This window comes from Anopheles marshallii, chromosome 3 (genome assembly GCF_943734725.1).
Source record: "Anopheles marshallii chromosome 3, idAnoMarsDA_429_01, whole genome shotgun sequence".
Taxonomy (NCBI): domain Eukaryota; kingdom Metazoa; phylum Arthropoda; class Insecta; order Diptera; family Culicidae; genus Anopheles; species Anopheles marshallii.
Genome location: NC_071327.1, coordinates 9,254,637 through 9,274,164, shown reverse-complemented (window position 1 = coordinate 9,274,164; position 19,528 = coordinate 9,254,637). Strand labels below are relative to the sequence as shown.

The 19,528-nt window shown below is 41.7% G+C and overlaps 1 protein-coding gene across 1 annotated transcript in view; it reads right to left on the bottom strand.

Annotated features, from left to right (window-relative positions):
• Window positions 1-17,582, bottom strand: part of LOC128710736 (uncharacterized) — a 104,830-nt gene extending 87,248 nt beyond the window's left edge. The window contains exon 1 of the mRNA XM_053805591.1: window positions 17,574-17,582. Coding sequence (XP_053661566.1) covers window positions 17,574-17,582 — 9 coding nt within the window. The remainder of the gene's footprint in view (window positions 1-17,573) is intronic.
• Between the last annotated feature and the right edge of the window lie 1,946 nt (window positions 17,583-19,528).

The window sequence follows — 19,528 nt, the reverse complement described above, 5'->3', positions numbered from 1 at the left end:
CCACCGGGGCTCTGGTCGTAAAATTGCGTGCTATCGATATACGTGCACTTCACTTTATCGCCGAAATTGAAGCACTGAAAAGTCAACAAAGCGGCAAATGGTACGAATGGTTGTGTTCAGTAACTGTTATTGAGGATTGTGGGAAGTTTGTAAGGTGATGGATTTTTATACCAGATTGGTGTACGTTTCATAAATGATGAGAACTACACCATATACCATAATATGAAGGATTAATATGGATAGGAATTCATTTACAGTAGCTCCATGTTTAGGGAGATAAGACCGAATAATATCGTTAGAAATACTGGGCCATTTCTATCACTTTATTCAATAAAATTACCTAGTATTAAAGTAGTATTACATCACTATACTCAAAATGGAGGATAAATAGAATCATTATATCCCAGAGGACCGTCCCTCGGTCAATCCAAATAGCTTGCAACTTTGAAGTCATTCTAGGAGGGACCCAAAATAGGGGGGCGGTGGGGTATCTCAAGCATAAAAATTCATTTTTTTCATTGAAAACAATTGCTGTTTCGTTGTATTAATCGAGTGTTATGCAAAACAAATTCTTATAGTTGCTTTTTATCGTTTTATGATGAATTAAAATAACATCGATTAATTTAAAATGCTAATATTTGACATGTTTGATGCTCACTAATTCGACATGATTTTACCTGAGCTTTGCACACTACAATTCAACTACTTAATCGACCAAAATTGAGCTAAGTGGTGGTACTAGCACTAAGGACAAGCTTAAATTATCATCTGGTATCAATGACAACAAGTTGGGCAGTTTAGTTTGATAAGTAAGCACTTAAGTGATTTTTGAGTAATGTCATGCGCTTCTACCAGCGAGTTAAGACAACAGTCAAAACATTGTCTGGGAACTAGAATCTTTTCTAGTTTTAAGCATTTTTAGATTCGTTTTAGGTTGAAGTAGAACAGAATAAATTAGAATAGGAGTAGTACAAAATCAAACTCTTTTTGAATGCCTGAATGCCTGAAAAAAGTAATTTTTAACTTGAAAATTATCCAGAAATGACTACATTCTCCCCTGAGAATCGATTAACATAGTGTTTCTAACAGTGGTTAAGTCTATAATAGCAAGATCCAAACAAAGCACCTTTATAACTTTCTCTTCAAAGCACTTAGAATATGTTATAATTGAGTTTCCCGAAGTGAAAAACAGACGCCTGTCTTCCTCCAACGGCAATGAATGTCTGTATCGATTTTCTGTGGATATTATTATTGCCTCGTGGGAATAAACTTACACCAGGGCGCACCTGAACCATAGTCACGCCCGGTAGATTAAGACGGATACCGATGTAATTATGTAAGCACGTCAGCGTTACCTACTCCCACCACGAACGAAACGGAACCGCTCAGCATCGTGCCAAACAACAGCACGTGTGTAAACGTATGGTTGCAATTGGTTTAGGTTCTTTTCTTCTTTTTGCACTTTAAAGCAGTGTGTGCTTTTAAAACTGAAGTTCACGTTGCACTAATGTACGGTTACAGGCTTAAATTTCCGTTCACCGTTACAGCACAGTTCGGATATCGAATGCCGAAAAGTGTGCACCAAGCAGGTCCCAATAGACGCACACTTCGAGCGTGTATTTTAGAGCAACTGAGTGTTTTTTTTTTTTGTTCTTCTCTTTTTCGTTGGTATGATTTCTTTCCCTCGGTCACCCAAGACGTCGTTAAAAACCAATCAACATACTAACCTTACCCGCTAACCAGCTCAACGCGCGACGACGACGATGATGATGGTGCGGGAACGGCTCGATTCTTCGATATGCGCTTAACCGCAACGGGACCACCGTCTCTAGTTAAAACCGAACTGTCTTCACCTTCCTCCCTTCGGTGAGTTTTCCCCTCTTTCACACGCGACTATGCAGCGCGATAAATACCATTCATCAAATTTGAAGTACAACACCTTCACCTTCTTCCACTCGCCGATCTCGAACACTTTGCAGGTCAATCGGTCACTCGATACTCGATGCGTTACGGCTCGTTTTTCTCCCATCTACACGAGCGGCATGGTTTAAGCTGCCAAAATGTGTGATTTTTTTCGGGACATTTTTATAGCACAAAACGTCTCCTGAGCTTGTTGAAGTTTAATAATACTTAATAAAGCGAATTCTCGACCCAAATATGCAAATAATAAACACCGATTTTTGTCACTTTTATAATTTTTTTTTGGTTTGGAAATTAAGACCACACACCGTGAAACTTGCTACGCAGGTGCACGTAAACTATGTTGGCCCGTTCGTGTCAAGTTGTTCCCAATTTTCGGTGAAACGATAACACAGCAATTTATGCTCCAGTGACTGGTGGCTCTCGTATACTACCACCTTATGGCACAGAGAAAAAAAAATTAGGTCACTTTCGTTTTCAACATTTTGCCTGGTTGGTTTAATCACTTGGAATAATATTTTGACGTTCCAATCATTTTTTTCCCTCTCGCTTTATTATCAAAAATTCACTATTTACAACGGCTTGCGCGCACTCTCTTACATTATACCCCGTCGTGAGCAGCACAACACGAAAGAAACAACACGCGTGGCACCTTCAAAGCCACTAACAACCGAACTAAACCATCGCCAGCAACTAACAATGCTTTTTTGACCCACCCCGACCCTGGCAACACGCACGACACAACACAACTCCGAAGCAAAACCTGTCTCTCTGACTCATTTTCTTCTCTCGCCGGTTTACGCTTGCGGTTTACCGTGTGTATGCACCGGTTCGCTCTCGATGCATCCAGCATGTGCAGTTGAACTGCACTTCACAGCTTACACCACACCTTCGATTTCGATGCACCTTGGGGTTTGTTCGGTTATTTTAAGCCCGCCCGCGATTTTCCGCTCCTGACCGCTAGGGTATACAAAAAAAAAAAACCCCGAAAACACCTCAGCTCAGACAGCGGCCACACAACACACTTTTAATATCGAGCAACATCAACAACATTCTCTCTTCCTTTCTACCGCGTTCGATAGTGGGGGTTTGTTGCTGTTGTTTTTTTGTAACGCAAATAGATTTGGACGTTGTTTTGTTTGCGTGACCATCGCCAAGCGTGCACCCTGACGATCTGAAGGGACAAGCCGGCTGGCAGCATTCGGACAGGTCGGAAGGATGATGCTGTACTCAGTGGTCATTAAATTGTCCCAAAAGCGAGGCATATTTTTAGCAGTGTATATTCACTTATATCCTGCAAGACTACATGCGTGGCTAAATTTAGACAGTATAAAAAAGATATTGCAGATCGGGTGGAGTATTTAAAAACGAACAATTTGTGACTTTCTCAAGAATTCGATGTGACACGTATCAAGCTTCCTCAAAAATCAAAATATTATTACAGAAACAAAACGCAAGAATTCGATAAGGAATAAGGATGAGGTTACAAAGATGCAATCTAACGATCATTCAAATATTCAGCTCAGCTTAACCATTCAACTCAGCTCAGCTTATCTCAGCTATAGAATCCACACGATGGCGTACATTACACGTTTGCTAAAATGTTATCAACCGTCAGTCGAGTGCGAAATATTAGATATGCAACAACAACAATTATTAGACTGTGAGTAGGACGAAATGGACATTTAAAAGAGGTTTTGCTAAAAATATTGGAAAATATTTAAGAAAACATACTAGAATATAAGGAATTTATTATAAAATTGTTTTAAAATTAAGAAACTTTAGTTTGACATTTGATAACAACGTTAGTCAAAAAAAAAGAAATGAAAAATAATTGTATACTAACGATGGCTAAAAAGTCTTGCAAAAATATATGAAAATGAACTGTTACAAATGGATATATTCCATAAAAATTTAAAAAAATTTAAGGAAATATTAACCTTTGTTTCAATTTTTTGTACAATTTGCAGGTTTTAATTTCAGTACGAGCTCAAAACAGTTACAACAAATAAACTAAACTTTATATTAGTCCACTTTCGGATGCATATGTGCAACAAAGCAGGTGACAATCGTAGGTAAGTGTGGCTTTATCCGGGTAGCTTCATCACAAACAAAATGTATAGCTTTAAATTAAAATCTCTAAACAGCCACGTCACTGTTCAAATCGTTATGTTGGCCTACAGTTTGACAGATGAATGTCACACTAGCCTTCGTTGTGCCTAAGAAAACCATAGCATTACGCAACCAGCCGACCAGGTCTTATGGCCGCTCAGATGTGATGAGTACATAAACACCCCAAACGCCTCACACATTGTAACGCCCGTACGAGACTGCCCTAGTGCGATCACATGTTTTCCATCCATCCTCCGTGCGTCCATCATAAAGTGCGAGTCGTACACACGATAACTGGGTCAACAGAGGGAACACCACCAGTGGATCAACATTCAACCACTCGTTTGCTCAACAACATGGTCCCTCGCATACCGAAAACCAAGCGAGAAAAAAAAAGGAATCACTCTCGTTAGCATCAACGTGGAAACTTACCATTTAAACATAGATCAAAACGGGAAAGCTTCGTGCATTGTTTAATGTTTATTTTAACAATTTAAACAACAGAACATCAAAAAGGTGTCCATATTCTTACCGAGGGACCCAATCGTTTTTAAAGTGGCATTCGTATTAGAAAAGTATTTGTTTTGTTTTGTCATTTTTCGTAATTCAATCATTTGTATTGGTGCCATTATGGAATTAAGTAATTTTCTGAGGGGTCCCATTCCGATGTTAGTGCGCTGCCGAAGGTCATCGAACAAAGTAAGCGGTACAAATTATTCACCACCAGAGTTTCTACCACTTCCAACCTTTCAAACCTTGAAATGTCTTCACGAAAATTTATCTCCCACAAATCTATTTTAAACCAACCCTTACGCATCAAATTAAAACACCATACCAAACCTGTTGAAATGGACGTACCTCTTACCTGCTGAACCTACCAAAATTCCTCTTTCGATCTTTTTTATCTCAAACCTACTTACCTTCACGGTAAACTAAAGCAAGTCCTACAATTTACACAATCACTACATTTCCAGCCGACAGATAATGAGTTGCATTGGGAGCATGTTTAGTGTCGACGATAAGGGACTTTCTAACGAGCAAATTATGAATATTCTCATCCCTCCCAAGGGGGATCTTTGAAATTGAAACCCACGCACACAAACTACCACTGCAGCGTAACGCAGACGGTTCCCATTTTTAATGCCAACTACACTGTTTCATCGGTGCAAAATTAATGCTGAAGATGCTCATCACCGATGGAAGGACTAAAGTGTAATTAAATATTGCACGAAGCAGAGACGCAAATGCAAAAAAGTATATCCTACACTCGAAAAAAAAATAGGAAACCGGCAGAAACTCTAATTGCATTCAATTAAAACTCCACCTAATTACAAAACCCCGAGCCAGGAGCAGCTATTCGATGTACGTTTTAATGCACCCGGCTTTACTATAACTCTAGAACGTCATTTGACAAATGAACATTTTGCCTTTTTTTGCACAATTTACACCGGTGTTTTGCTGGTGGCAACGGAAAGAACTTTATGTGCTTAATACTGCCACACGCATAGTTACACAAAAAAACGACAATTATGTTGCGCAGTCGGAGACAAACTCCAAGCGCATTAACCCGTTGCCACAGAGCTGACAAAAGGGACACACGCACCCAAAGGGGGGTTAATTTCTGTGTACACGTTGCATTAATTGCTCACAGGTTTTGTTCAAAATTCACGTTAATGTTCTTCATGGGAGAAGCACGCAATTACGGTCGTTTGTCGTCTAATGATTTTCACCTTTTCTTAAATACAATCTCGGGTGTTGAAATGCACTTGTGTGCTGATTAATGAAACTATTGAGAAGAGAAATTCATATGAAGCTTTAGGCGAGAGTTTTCCGAATAATGACGCACATGTAACTCTGTCTGTCTATGTCTGAAAAACATAACCGATTCAACAGAATGTGGAAATCGTAGCGATTCGTCAAAACATCTGGAGATCTTAAGATATTCGAGAGACATTGAATATTCTCGAATCTTCATAATAGAAGCTTTCAGTCTTTCGCCCAGGTTAAAGATTCATTCAGAAAAATGGACCTGTATCAAATTCACCCAACATTGGTATTGCTAAGTGGAGTGGAAAGTGGATGATAAATTTGTCAACAAAATAAATTCCCGTAAACATATTCCAACCAACGGCAAACTTAAAATAAATTTCTTGATGTCGCTATTGTCGCTGAAAAATCATTTCCCCATTTTATCATCACTCGCGGAATGGCATGCATATTGCACATTTTGAGTGCCAGTGCACTAAAAGAACATACTTTCAAAGCTGCCGGTATTGCTCGTGAAATAGCTATAGAATGACAATAACTACTGACAATGTTTTCTGCTTTCATTTTTTTCAATGTTCACCAAATAATGTTGCACCCACTTCGCTGCTGTTTATTTCCGCCCAATGCACCGAAACGTGAAAATGCGAAATCGAATCACAAATCGCCGATGCACAATATGTTCAGAAATTGTCGCAAAACACATTCCAGCGGTACCACACACTACCGCTGTTGGTGCTTACTCAATATTTCGTAACAAGTAGCTGCTTTTCGCTCAATTTTAGCATCACGCTTCTAGCAGGATAAAACATACAAAACCATTTTATCTAAAATGGAGACTGGATAAGAGTTCTTGCACACACCGTCTTTTACAAGTCAACGAAACGAGGAAAACTTCCCGATTTCACGGATATGGAGCATATCCGGTCGGTTCTACTGCTTCGATACAAATTGGTGCCGCCAGATTCACCATCTAGTGCATCGTCCGCTAAAGAACTCTCAACCTCGCCCCGCCTGCTTCTCCAGGCCTTCGTCAATGTTTATCTTTCCAGTGCATCGCACAGAAGCCGTGTAGCGATCCCGCCAGTGCCAGTTAAGTTCTTATGCACATTTCAATACTAAGCTGCAAATCCGCCAGCCGCTGGTGTAGAGAAATCCTGCTTGGCGAACGACAATGTCACGCGGCCAGCGATGCATACCGTGCAGCAACTTCTGCTGCCACTGAACCGTGAACGGAACGAAACTCGTACACACGCACACGTGGGGCCGATGCAATTGGCGGTTTAAAAAGAAGCGCTGCTACGGTGATACGATCAACAAGCAAAATGATTTAGAGTCACACAGCGAAACTCCCGCATTCAAACGTTCAACGCTTGGGGGTTGGTATTAGAGCGTGCAGAACTTAACCATTTGTGGATGGCATTGTTGTGTGTATGGTGCGGAAAGCGCACGACAAGCACCACCGTTTATGCACTACACTTTCGGCACTACGGATTGCAACAGATCGGTGATGTCAACATCTGTTGGTGATGCTGGAGAAGACGTTGCTTTGCTGTTTTGTTTCTGCTGTTGCTTAACTTGCTCCACAGCCACAGAGAGCGCGTGACGCAAATGATAGTTTTCCGGGACAGCTTAAAATCGCCTTTTTGTATCGTTTGCTATGTTTTTGGGCCCAATTTATGACACTAATTAAATTTCCCGAGGGAAGCGTCCCATACGGGTGTTTGGGACTTCGTGCCAAGTTGTGTAAAACGAATTTAATAACAACGATTAGTAGGTGAAACTTTAAAAATATGAAGCTAAATATATAAATTATACAAGAAGTTATAGATGGTAACAACAAATTCACACAATTAGTCATAAGTATCCAAAAATAATTATTTTTAGGAGTTGATTTACTAAAACACTTCATAAATCTTCCAACAACTCTTTCAATGTACATTAAAAAGACTTCTTATTCTCAACAGCATTTTGCAGTCCAAATTGGAGCTTCGCCTGTACAATATCTCCCTCGATACAATATCTCGCATAGAGCTTCACAGGCACAAAATCGTATTCTTAACACGTAATTCACCATGTGCATCCTTTCCTGCCGGAAAAAGAACCAACCCGCACACACACACACATACACATCCACAGAATAACTCTTCGACGGATGTGCAAAGTTTCACCAAACAGCATTTTTATCGATTTTCCACAACACCTTGCACGAGCTTATGCTTCCGTGGTGCAGCTCAAGATTAAGATATGAAAACAAAACACACACGTACGGGCTAGGCGTTGTCTTGTTGAAAGGGAGAAAACAATATTGATCATGATTTATTGGAAAACTTTGTTTGGCCTTCAACGTGGAATGAAACTGAATCGCAACGAATCGAAACACGCAGCACCGAATGTGAACTCTTCGACGTCACAGCTGCTGCAAACTGCTGGGCTGTAAGGAACAGAAAAAAAACCCGTGTCTGGCCAAGGGTGCTACACCCATGAGCGATTCATCTACGACATTTAATTAACAGCGGATGGAACATTATCCTGCGTCGAGTAAAAACGCCCACGAGACCCAACACTGTCATCATGGGCTAACATGTAGAAAGAACTCAAGAGCCCTTGAAGGTTCATTGGTAGTGATGAGGAGACATTATCATTGCATCACACCATAGGTCAATGAGTTCAAAACGGGTTCATGGCGTGCTAAAGCGTTGGCACTTTGGTTCATGTGTCCAGGGCGGGAAAAAAAAGAGTCCGATTTTCCATTCGGTACATGATATTTTTTTTTTTCCAAACGTTTTCCTTAAATGCCCGGCTCAGCTACTGCAGCTATTAACCTACAAAGGCACCAGAATTGAGGTCTACATGGGAAATTCCAGATGAGAACGTTGCGTGCTACAAATGAGGGTCTTTCTTGTTTCGAACTCAACTGTTTTCTTGATTTTCACCAAGGGTCCTTTTCTGTTTTCTAACAGTTCCGACGTCTACTGTCTCGGTACTTGCCACGGAGGAATATTCTGGGTAAGAAAGGTTTGCCGCTAGGTCGATGACTCCCCTGCCCGACTATTGAGAGCGACACATTCCGTCTGGCATCAATGATGTGGAGGCCGAACGGATGGCTATCGATGGTATCAAGATTACCTGGTTTACTTTCACAATCAGACTTAATCTGATATTGTGAAAGTTACTTCAGATTCATCGAGGAAAAGCTGTCAGAAACGATTATTGTTCTTTCCTCCTCCTAAAAACTCCTTAAAACTCCTTTTTTATGTTTTAAACGTTTGTTTCTGTAATTGTACGACAGTAAAGAAAAACATCTCCTTATTAAACCATATTAATTATTAATAAAAGGAGTTCATAGCAAGCCCAAGATAGCTTCCAGATATCCCAACCCTAACGCAACCCAACATATTCACATTAACTCGACAGTTCGTTTCATTTCAACACCACTTTACGACAGTGTTTAGCCGAATCGATATGTGATTTTCCGGAAATAGTTTCCCCATCATCATAGCAGTAAAAGACTACTGATTTTTCTTACCACCATGTGTGTTGGACGGTACGAATCCTTTGCCGGCTTTTCGTAAGCCACGTAAGCCCCGTATCATTCCGCGTGATATTTCCCGGCTGATGGATAAAAATGAATTTTTAATCATATTGACAGTTAAGTCACTTCGGCACCCCCACATGTGAGTGTGTGTGTGTGTGTGTAAGTTTGCCCACGCTCTGGTGGACCGTTCACGAATCGACAGCATTGCGCTCCGGGCACTCGGGCATTCTCAAGTAAAAAAAAAAGTAGGTTGCCCTCGGTCGTTGGCGCACAGGTTTGCCCTCGTGTTGGCCAAACAGAAAATGGAATATCGATTTTCTTCCTCCAGTTTGTCGCGTCCACTTCCCTCCCTTTATGCTTTCCCCCCCCCCCCCCCCCCCCAAATGTTCCCCAGAGAACCTTCGGGGTTCCCCCCCGTTTCGGTCGTTTGCCGTCTCCCTAGGCTCTACGGTGGGACGTGAGCTATTGTTCGATGTGCAGCACAATATCTAGGACATTTCACGTTCGTTTGTCTAACCCGCTTCGTTGCTGGGGCAATTGATTGAAGGAATGCAATTTTACGTCCGCACCGGTATTCTACGGCACGGAAAGGCACCGCCAACTTCCTGCTCTATATTACACCCCACCACGTTCGAAGCGGCTGTAAATGAAACGCTACGGAAGGGCCCAAATAAAGCTTTCCCCGATGCAACTCGTGACGTTGCAATGTTACCGCCGTGCCTCCAACGTTGACGAGTCACTTTTATTCCAATGCGAAACGTTGGCGAACTGCACAACGCGAAGCTTGATTTAATGATGTGAACAACGTGGTATTATTATCACCAATGCTGGTAAAATACCTTGCCCTGATAGTGAATCGTTATCGGTGAAAAAAAAAGCAAACCTTGACTGTAGTTCGAAAATGCCACCAGCCTCGTCGACTGGGAAGTTCAGGGGCAGTTGCATTGCAAAAGGTTGTGCACGTGCAGCAAGGATCCAGTTTTTTTGGAGTTCACCAAACCGCCAATGGCGCTGTATTATGAACCATCGATCAATGTTATTCGGGAGCAGATTTATAGTGCCCACCTTTTCAACTACATTCTTACCCAAAAAGGGGAATAAATATTTCAACCATTCCTACTACCGCCATCTATCGTAACAATAAAAACGATTGGTTTTGTCTGATAGATTGAGCACATCAGCCGATTCCCTTCAACAGCGCACAATCCTTAATTCAATTTAACTTTCACCATATTCTACTTCTTTTGGTAGGTTTCCTATACTTTCCCTCCTACACTCATCTGTTGGAAATATATCAGAAATAAAAAGATGACTTCATTTCCATATTATTCCTTTGATTGGTGCTCAGTGTTTGTTAGATCCCGTACGTGTTCTCTATTAAACGATATTCCAAAGAATACGGTGGTATTTGCTTCAACCAAAATGTTTTGGGTTTACGGTGTTATACTTTTGACCATCATATGATGTTGGGTTAACACATCTCCAATGAAATTGGTTTTAAAAATCAATATTTTACTTAAACGAAACGTTGAACACCTAAGCGACTCGGTGAGTCGGAGAGTCGACCACAGCAGTCTCTACCGTATCCCATCCTAGGATCGACTTTTCTTGATGAGTAAATAAGATTAGAAAATTCCAGACATGGCAGACTAACACTTCCAGAGCTTATAATTAGAAGAATGAGCGTTTAAAAAAGACATGACAATTTAGTCTATAAATTACTAGAAATCAAGTTTATTTAATTCAATTCAACAAAATAATGTTTCTTCTACTACTTGACTATCATCGATGCAAAAAATATATAATAGGTAAGCTAGTTTTATTTATTTTAATAGACTACATACCCATTTTTATTTCTTCAAAAATACGTAGGAATATTTGGAATGCTTTAACATTAATAATGAAAAGGGCAAAAATCCAAAAACCTTCCTGATTAAGGATTAAATTATCGATTCTTCTTCCTTCAAATGAAAAACATAAAGCCAACTCAGCTATTGAGAAAGCTATTGATTTTGAAATCTTCTTTTTCTAATGTCTTCATCGACTTTACTCATTCCCCATGTAAATCTCGTTAGTTTCCACCGACCCGGCCCAACACTGCTAGGCCATGGCCAGCAAGCAAATGGTTTGGAGAAAGTGAGCTGCCAGATTCGTTGACGACGCCTGTAGCACAACAATCGCACGGAACGGCTACGACAACGGCACAAAAGACATTAAGGTTGGGGAGTAACTTAATCATAAGTGCATTAGAATGATTATACAGTGGTTCCCGCCCGTCGAACGGAAACCCAACGGTGAATGCAAATCCATTTGCGGTAATGGTTTTATCGAACGGAATCATGTGTTTTAATCCGACTGAGGACGCACGGCACACGCTATGGCTGCATCATTAATCTGACGTGACAGAGAGCAGACGCAAGCGGATGAACAAAGCCATAAAGCTTCCCCCATCTGTCTAGAAGTCAGGTTCCATTTGTAGGGCAGTTTCCTCGTGTATTGTACGTTTGTACGTATCACGTGAATTCATTGCTATTAATTATTAAATCAGTTTTTCTCTGCATGAAGTATGGAAACAAAACATTAGCAGAGTGTGGTACGTAAAGCGGTAAGACTATCTATAAGGCCCTCACAGTTTGTGAGCTGAGGTTGCATTTCATAAATCATTCTCAGCATGGCACCTGTAAAGGTTTGTTCAATCTTAATTCAAGTAAGTTATTGCTTCCCAGCACCTCTATACGTCAAGATATAGTTCGCTCACGCTCAAGAAACACACTCTCTACGTGATCATTGATTATTATTGTACCAAACTCCATCACGTCTTTTTCGTTTCAATTGCGAAAGGGTTCGGATTTTAAATCAATAAACATTGACCTGCGCCATCGGAAATGTCCCGGAAGACTAGAACCAAATTTATGTGAACGTTCCCATGAAAATATGTTTAACCGGCCTAACAAAAGAAGTGGAGCATCATGGACATCTGGGCCGAAAAGAACCTTATGCGTCCCATGTTGCTTCGGTTTTACCAAGGTTCCCCATGGTTTATATCCAGCTTAAAACTAGGCCGAAAACGGTTTAGGTAAACCATAAGCGGAAGTGGCACAAATTTTTCACCTCGCTAAGCCCGTTTATTCGGGCGACAAAATTAAATTACTTCCCCACACACACACACTCACACGCCCCGGTAGCGAGCACAGCAGGATTTGGCATGGCCGTATAACACGTCAGCAGGTGCGGCTGATTGTGTTAAGGAAACCTTACGAAAAAAAACCTAATAAACAGCACATTAGAACGGTACGAAAAACGCAAATGAACAGTGGTACGCGGCGAGTAAGAAATTTTTGCCCGTGTTTTGTGTGGAAGAAAGGTATGAAAAGCACCACCATTAATTATCGAGAAGAAAAAGAAAAACTTTATTCCGTTTAGTCTTTAGTTTAACGGATTAGTTTTTTTTGTTTTTGTTTCATTTGTACTGTTATGTTTAAGTTGATAATATTTTTTTCCTTTAGCACAGAAAATTAATGACGATGCTTCACAACTCGTAGCAGGAAGACGTTGTCAAAATTTTAAACATAATATTCCTTTATGTGAAAGTGCTAGTTGAGGTTTAAGTTTAAGTTTGTTAAAAACTAGTTTAAGGTATAATCGACCCCATAGCCTCACAACGGTTTCTTGAGGGTGTAGAATTATATATTAGAAATTTAAAATTACGGAAAATAATTCAAATTGCAGTAGTTAAAATAAATATAACATTTTGTTGTTGTAATTACATAGCCTATCAAATATTTAACCTAAAAAACATAACCATTGCAGGCAATACCGTAAAACAAAACCGAATATGCAACCACAATCAATAACGATTTTCCTATAATCCATACCCAAATATTCAACGACATGAGCATTGCTTCATAAACTAGCTACATAAGCCGCACAGCAAAACAACCTAAATAAAAATCCCAGCCAATTGAAGCCATATTCTGCCGAACCCCGGCTCAATACATTCGGCTCCTTCCGGCCACCGAGAAGCCGACAACCACCACTTCGTACCGGCCGAAAGTGAATCGAAACCATCGTACCACGAAGCAGAGGATGGTTGAATTTTATCGTTTACATATAAATTTCCCATAAAATCGACCCGTCTGCACATCGTCCAATGCGTCTGTTTCGGTCGAACTTCCGGATCCAGCAGCCTGATGTTGCTGAATTCGTTTATGTTTTCACCTTCGATTTGATCTTTCTTTCGGGAGATGGTTTTTTTTTTGTTGGGAGGGGTTTTGTTTCATTTTCCACATCGACATTGTGAAAATCGAACAAGAAAAGCAACAGCACAACAAAAAAAAATCGCACAGATTGGCAAAATTTGTGTATGCTGATTTGGAATCGATAAAATTCACACATCCCTATGAAAGCGGCGGTACGTTTCTATCGATTTTCCCATTACCACCTGCATGCGGACAATCATCAAACATCTTTCGGGAAAGAAAATTCAATGTCTAAAAAACACCGCGTTTCTACCGCATCCTCGACCTCGTCCAGATTTTCTTTGAAGAATTACAAAAATAAGCTCGATAGGTAAACGTTTAGCCCTCTTCCGGCAGTGTGTGCGGGATTGATTTGACTATTAGCCTGACAACCTGCATTGACGGAGATATAAAAAAAAGAAACGATCGCCGTTCAAAATTCTTCATCACTCTTCGCCGAGCATCAGCTAATCAATCACGCTGTGGAAAACGTTTTCCCTGCCAACCGTAAACATTTCCAATCAAACCAAGTGGGCGAAGCAAGCCGTGGAGAAGGAAATGTTTGTTATAGAAAATAATACTCACACTAAAAAAAAACCGATAGAACTTTTTTTTACTCTTTGTACAGTTTGGGTTTGTGTTGATGATAGAGGTGTAGGATTTTTTTTTGGTCTCTTGTCAGAACATGTGGAAGATTAATCACTTTTCCATCACAATTCATCGAAATGATGTGGAAGGGTGCAATCTGCTTAACCGATAGTTGGAAAGCAACTAGTAGTGCTTTTGAACCAGCGTGATTATTAAAGATTCACATGTTTTTCTCCATTAAATGAGTATGTTGTATTTAAACATATGTGTTAAATGTTTATACTTATTTTATTGATACACAGCAACTTCAGCAACTTCTCTTCATCGAATCATTAATAAAAACCCAAGCCTTCTAACAACCTAATGCTGGAGGCAACACTCGTACATCAGTACTCAGGCTCCAAAGTTGAACCTACCCGGCCAATTCACCGGTGATGGTGGAATAGGAAATTCAATCAGCAAACTCATGGCTTACCTCATTTCCTCCTCACTCGCCCATTAGACACGGGACTTGAACTGAAAGGTTACAATTTTGTTTCTCGTTTTGTTCGCACATCGCATCGCACATTATCTGGGTCTTCTTCCCACAGCCCAACGGCTTAACAAGGCTTTCCGACAGAAAAAAAAACCAAACAGGCGTACCATCAGCGCCACCATGATCAGCATAATTAACATAACTTCCATCAGCGATCGCATAAAAGCTGTCCGCGGTGTTCAGCATTTCTCCTTTTCAAAACATGCTTCTTTCATGTTGTACTTAGCTGCAGTTGCTCACCGTCACCGTTGGGCTATGTCCGCTATCTGAGAACATCCCACTCAGAGGTATCTCTGTAAGGGTATCGATACGATTGCAAAATGCCCACCCGTTTCGCTATCACTCATAACACCCTCGCGCTCCATTTCAACACCCCCGGTGCAGCCCATACCACCTAGCGGTGCCTTGCGGTGGAATGTGTATTGATGGAAAAGTATTTTGTAAGCTATCAGTACACATCAGCACCTTGTTTGTTTTGTTTTTTCATCCACCCACAACACACAACATGGCACGAGGTAGCGAGACGCAACTCGAAATTTTTGTCGAGTTATGATAGTGAGGTGTAGCAGCCCTGGCTGCGTTAGCTTCCTGCACCACTGGTTGAATATACACGCAGTCGTGGGCGGAAAAAAAGCTCAAGCTAATTTGAAAACAACGCTCTAGGCTGTGGCACAAGCACGTGGAAAGGAAAAATTTTAACAGCAAACAATCAAACCATCCACGTTCAACTGCTTTGTTACAATATACAACACTCGTTACGAGGCGATTGTTTCTGTTTGGGTATGTTTTGTTGTTTTCCTTTCCTAATCGAACACCTCGTTGAGAGGCTTTCTAAGAAAGCGACGGAACGGAACGGTTAATCTTACACAAGACACGGCTGTTATCAATTTTAAGATGCAAAGGCAGTAATATCAAGGTGCCTCATGTGTTGCAAGAGTCTACAGTGCTGGAGATTCGAGAGTGAATCGATAAATTAGCAGTAGTGCTACGCCGATCTTCACAAGTCACCGATTGGTAGTAAATTCCATCAGGACCATTGGAGTTTCTGGTAAGCCATTATATGGGCAGACAATTACCCGAACACCTCGTTAAGGCAAGATAAAAAGTCTTGGAAAACTGGAATTATTTCGAGAATTTTATTTAAGTTATCTTAACAAACATAACCTCAAAGTATGATTTCTCGGCTTATCAAATCTGAAAGCACTGAAGTTCTCCAAAAATTTAAAACAGGGTTTTAACGAACGAAATTCTCCTTTCCATTTCAAACACCAAAAGCATACCATATCAACATTCAATTTTGTCGGTGCTGCTTGTTGCTTACCGGCAAATCATGAAAATACTTCTTCCCAACAAACGCTACAGACGGCAAAAGTGGCACAAAAAAACAAAGCAACTCTAGCCCTAGCTTTGCATCTCCTAGCTTCGGTTAATCCCGTTTTAGGGCTTTCAATTAACGGACGGATCAAGTTTTACGGCACACCCGAAAGCAATTTCCCTTTCCTTTTCCGCGCCAAATTTACTCATCTCGTTTGATTCTGCTGGTGGGACGAAAACGACAAGATGCGAGGCACTCGAGATTTGTGCGCGATGCACACATTTCATCTCATCGCAATTTTCATCACTTTTCCGCGGACCGTCTTGTTTTTTTTTCGTGGGAAAAGTCGCAGTGGGCTTGAAGAATAAAACTTCTGCATACCAAAGATGGTGGTTTGTTGTCAGTAAAAAAAAACGCACCCAAGAAGAAAATCCACTTTATTGTAGCTCTAAGCGGGCCAGATTTGCCAAAGAAAGCAGTGTACCTTAGGGTGCCGGTGCCGGTCTGCCGGTCGGTAGAACACTTCTGCCGGTCGAAAACAATTCACTGCAGGGTGTTTAAATAAACGCTAAGCTTAGCAGCATAAAGCAATGTGAAAGAAACGTTGGGGATAAAACTCAAAAACCTCAACTCGTAGTCGTAAACAAAAGTTTGCCGGCAGAACTTATACAACTCTGCTATCGAAAGTTAACTGTGTAGAATACACTACCCATTATATTGAAAAATATACTGCTGCTCCCGGCTGCAGTAACTCCAACACACTCCACCCAGCAGCAACGTCAATCAATGATTGTACGAGCAAATGAAACTCAAATCGATGATGGTGACATTTTCGGCCGTTGTTGCTTTTGTTCGGTTGCTAGGATTAGAGCGCTTTTTGATGCGCTCCATTTGCGCGCCTGTCTGGATCGCAATCGAGCGGACGCGTACCATGTAGCAGGCGAAGAACAAAACACACCTCGTTTGTCAACTGCCAACTATGCGCACCAGCCACCCCGCTCAATGGATTGTCGAATGTCACATGTCTCTCTCACCATGATTACAATCGCGCATTACCCCGTGAAAGGAAAATCTTCATCCATCGGGGCAAGGGTGAAGAGCGCGGGGTTCCTGGGGATCTCCCAAACCTAAGCCGTACCGGCGGGACCCGATGAGTCGGCAATGTGAAGCCAACGGAAAAATGAGATATCAAAAAGCATTTAGGAATTGTTCAACCGAATCAAGCCCCGTCACCGATGTTTCATCGTTGTCGTCGTTGAAAATCGTTTAAAAATGGGAATGTCGCTCATGTGAAGCAGTGACCATTCTTGGTAGCCCCTTTCGTTTTCAACTTATCTACAACAACAAAAATGTGTTCCACAAGTGTTCCAGATGGCTTAGAACACTCGATGACGTCATTCTTTCAAACATTCTTTGAATTAAAGCACCAGGTTTTACGTTATAACTGATATTAAAAAACCGAATATTTTGCAAATATTTTGGTTATAATTCGTATTATAGAATAGATATGAAAATCTAATAATCAAGAATAGCTCACGCTTAAATTTATTCTTCAAAACTTACCTTCGACATTGTTGGGCAGTGGTTTGCTCCAGCACCAAAAGAAGAACGCTCTGCTATTGCTCACAAACTAACAGCCTCGACACGAAAGAGACCTCATCGGATTAACAGTAATGAAGCCCAGAGTTCGGGCTCGTTTCAAATTGTACGTTACGCTGTTCGTTTCTCCAACCAATTACAACCTCGAAGATTATGCGCGGGTTTCCTTCCACTGGCAAACCTACATCCAATTGCTATGTTACTTGAAAAAGGGCACCCTCCGGTACCATCACATCCCAATTGACACCCGGAACAAGGCTCGCACACTCCATTCACATCCACCAGAATCGGCTCGGTACGGTTGCTAATTAACGAGGCCCAACAGTGAGAAAATTGATTAAAATAAGCCGGGATATGCCAATACGTACAAGCCGCGGCACAACACATTCACGTACACACACACACACACACACACACTCACAACACAATTGAACTCCAATTTCAATAAACTCTCCGACGAATGCTTTTCGTTCGAAGCTTCTACACTAATGGAACACAGCACCGCCACACGAACTGCTCGGGGTGAAATGAAGCACAGAAAACGAAAACAAAATTAAAGGAAAATGCACCCCGAGATAGAATTTCACCACATTAAAAACAGCGGTTGGTTGGGCTTTGAGCCCGGGGAAACCCAAACCACGCAGCTTCCGGTGGAGCAACGGTGGCGAGGAGAAGGCAAAGTTGTGCAAGCAACAAGTCACGGGCGACGCAATGGCTACGAATGTTCGCGCTGCTATACGTACGTGTCGTTGTCCTCGTCATCCTCGAGCCTCAAGTGGGTATGTTTGATTAACATGTTTTGCCGACGCATAGTTCACTTTCCGGTTATTACTGAGCAGCGTCATAATATCAGCAACAAACGCATTAAACCACGCGGGTATTGTACATTATTATCCACACGATCAATTTTGTTCCACGGAGCAGGCCATGAAGTATTCGATCGCACACCATATTGTGACTGCGATGTGTTTCACTACAGACAGCGAATAATCTTACTTTCCGAAACTTGTTTTCATTTGGCGGTGGTAGAAAATTGGGCTTTTCTGCAGTGACAGTTTATTCCCGTTTGCTATAACAGAGCGCCCAGAATAATGCAAAACTTTCACTACTGCTTGTGTTAAGCCTCTTCCACGGTAGCGACTAAAAAGCCCTCCAGAGTTGCACCGCATCTGTCAAACTCGATCCACACTCTCACTCACTCACTCACTACGCACCTGTCACACCAGCGCTCGACAACGCACATGCACCGGAACAAAACATACACCGGTCATGCCTTGCGTGTAGGCGTGCTGTCTATCATTATCGTCCGAGTCCCGCGGGATTTGACCTCACGCACACTTGGGTTTTCCTCCTCGACAATCGATTGCCCGTGTATAGTAACCGAACCGAGAGAAAGGTTGATGCTGCGCTGTTGCCGCATGAAGCACGCGTTCACAAATGACGATCTCGCGCGCACTCTGGATCAATCCGAATGTGCATTCAACGGTAACGTCCAAGCGCGATCTCTGCACTATTCGTCACTGTCCGCACCGTCCACACACCCGTCCCGATCACCTCCGTTTCACCCAGGAGCTGGTGGTCGTTTTGGGGAGACTTTCAATCCGCCATCATGTCGATACACAGGTCTCGATTCTCCTACCCTCTGCGCGGTTTCTTTCCACGGACGCGGAGTCACTTTCTTCGGTGCCGCTTATTATGTGGCTACGGTGCGGTTTTGGAGGAAGGTGTGAGATTGGATAGGTTAAAGCCACCGGTATGAGGCGTCGCACCTCACGCTTGGTCCAGATGTCCATCAACAATGCCTCACCAGAGGGTGACTTACACTACCCTTCGGATTGTGGATCATGCTGCATGGTTAGCCATGTTACCTTCGGTGACTTATTCGTGAAGCTGTGTGCTTGTGTGTGTGTTTTTTTTTG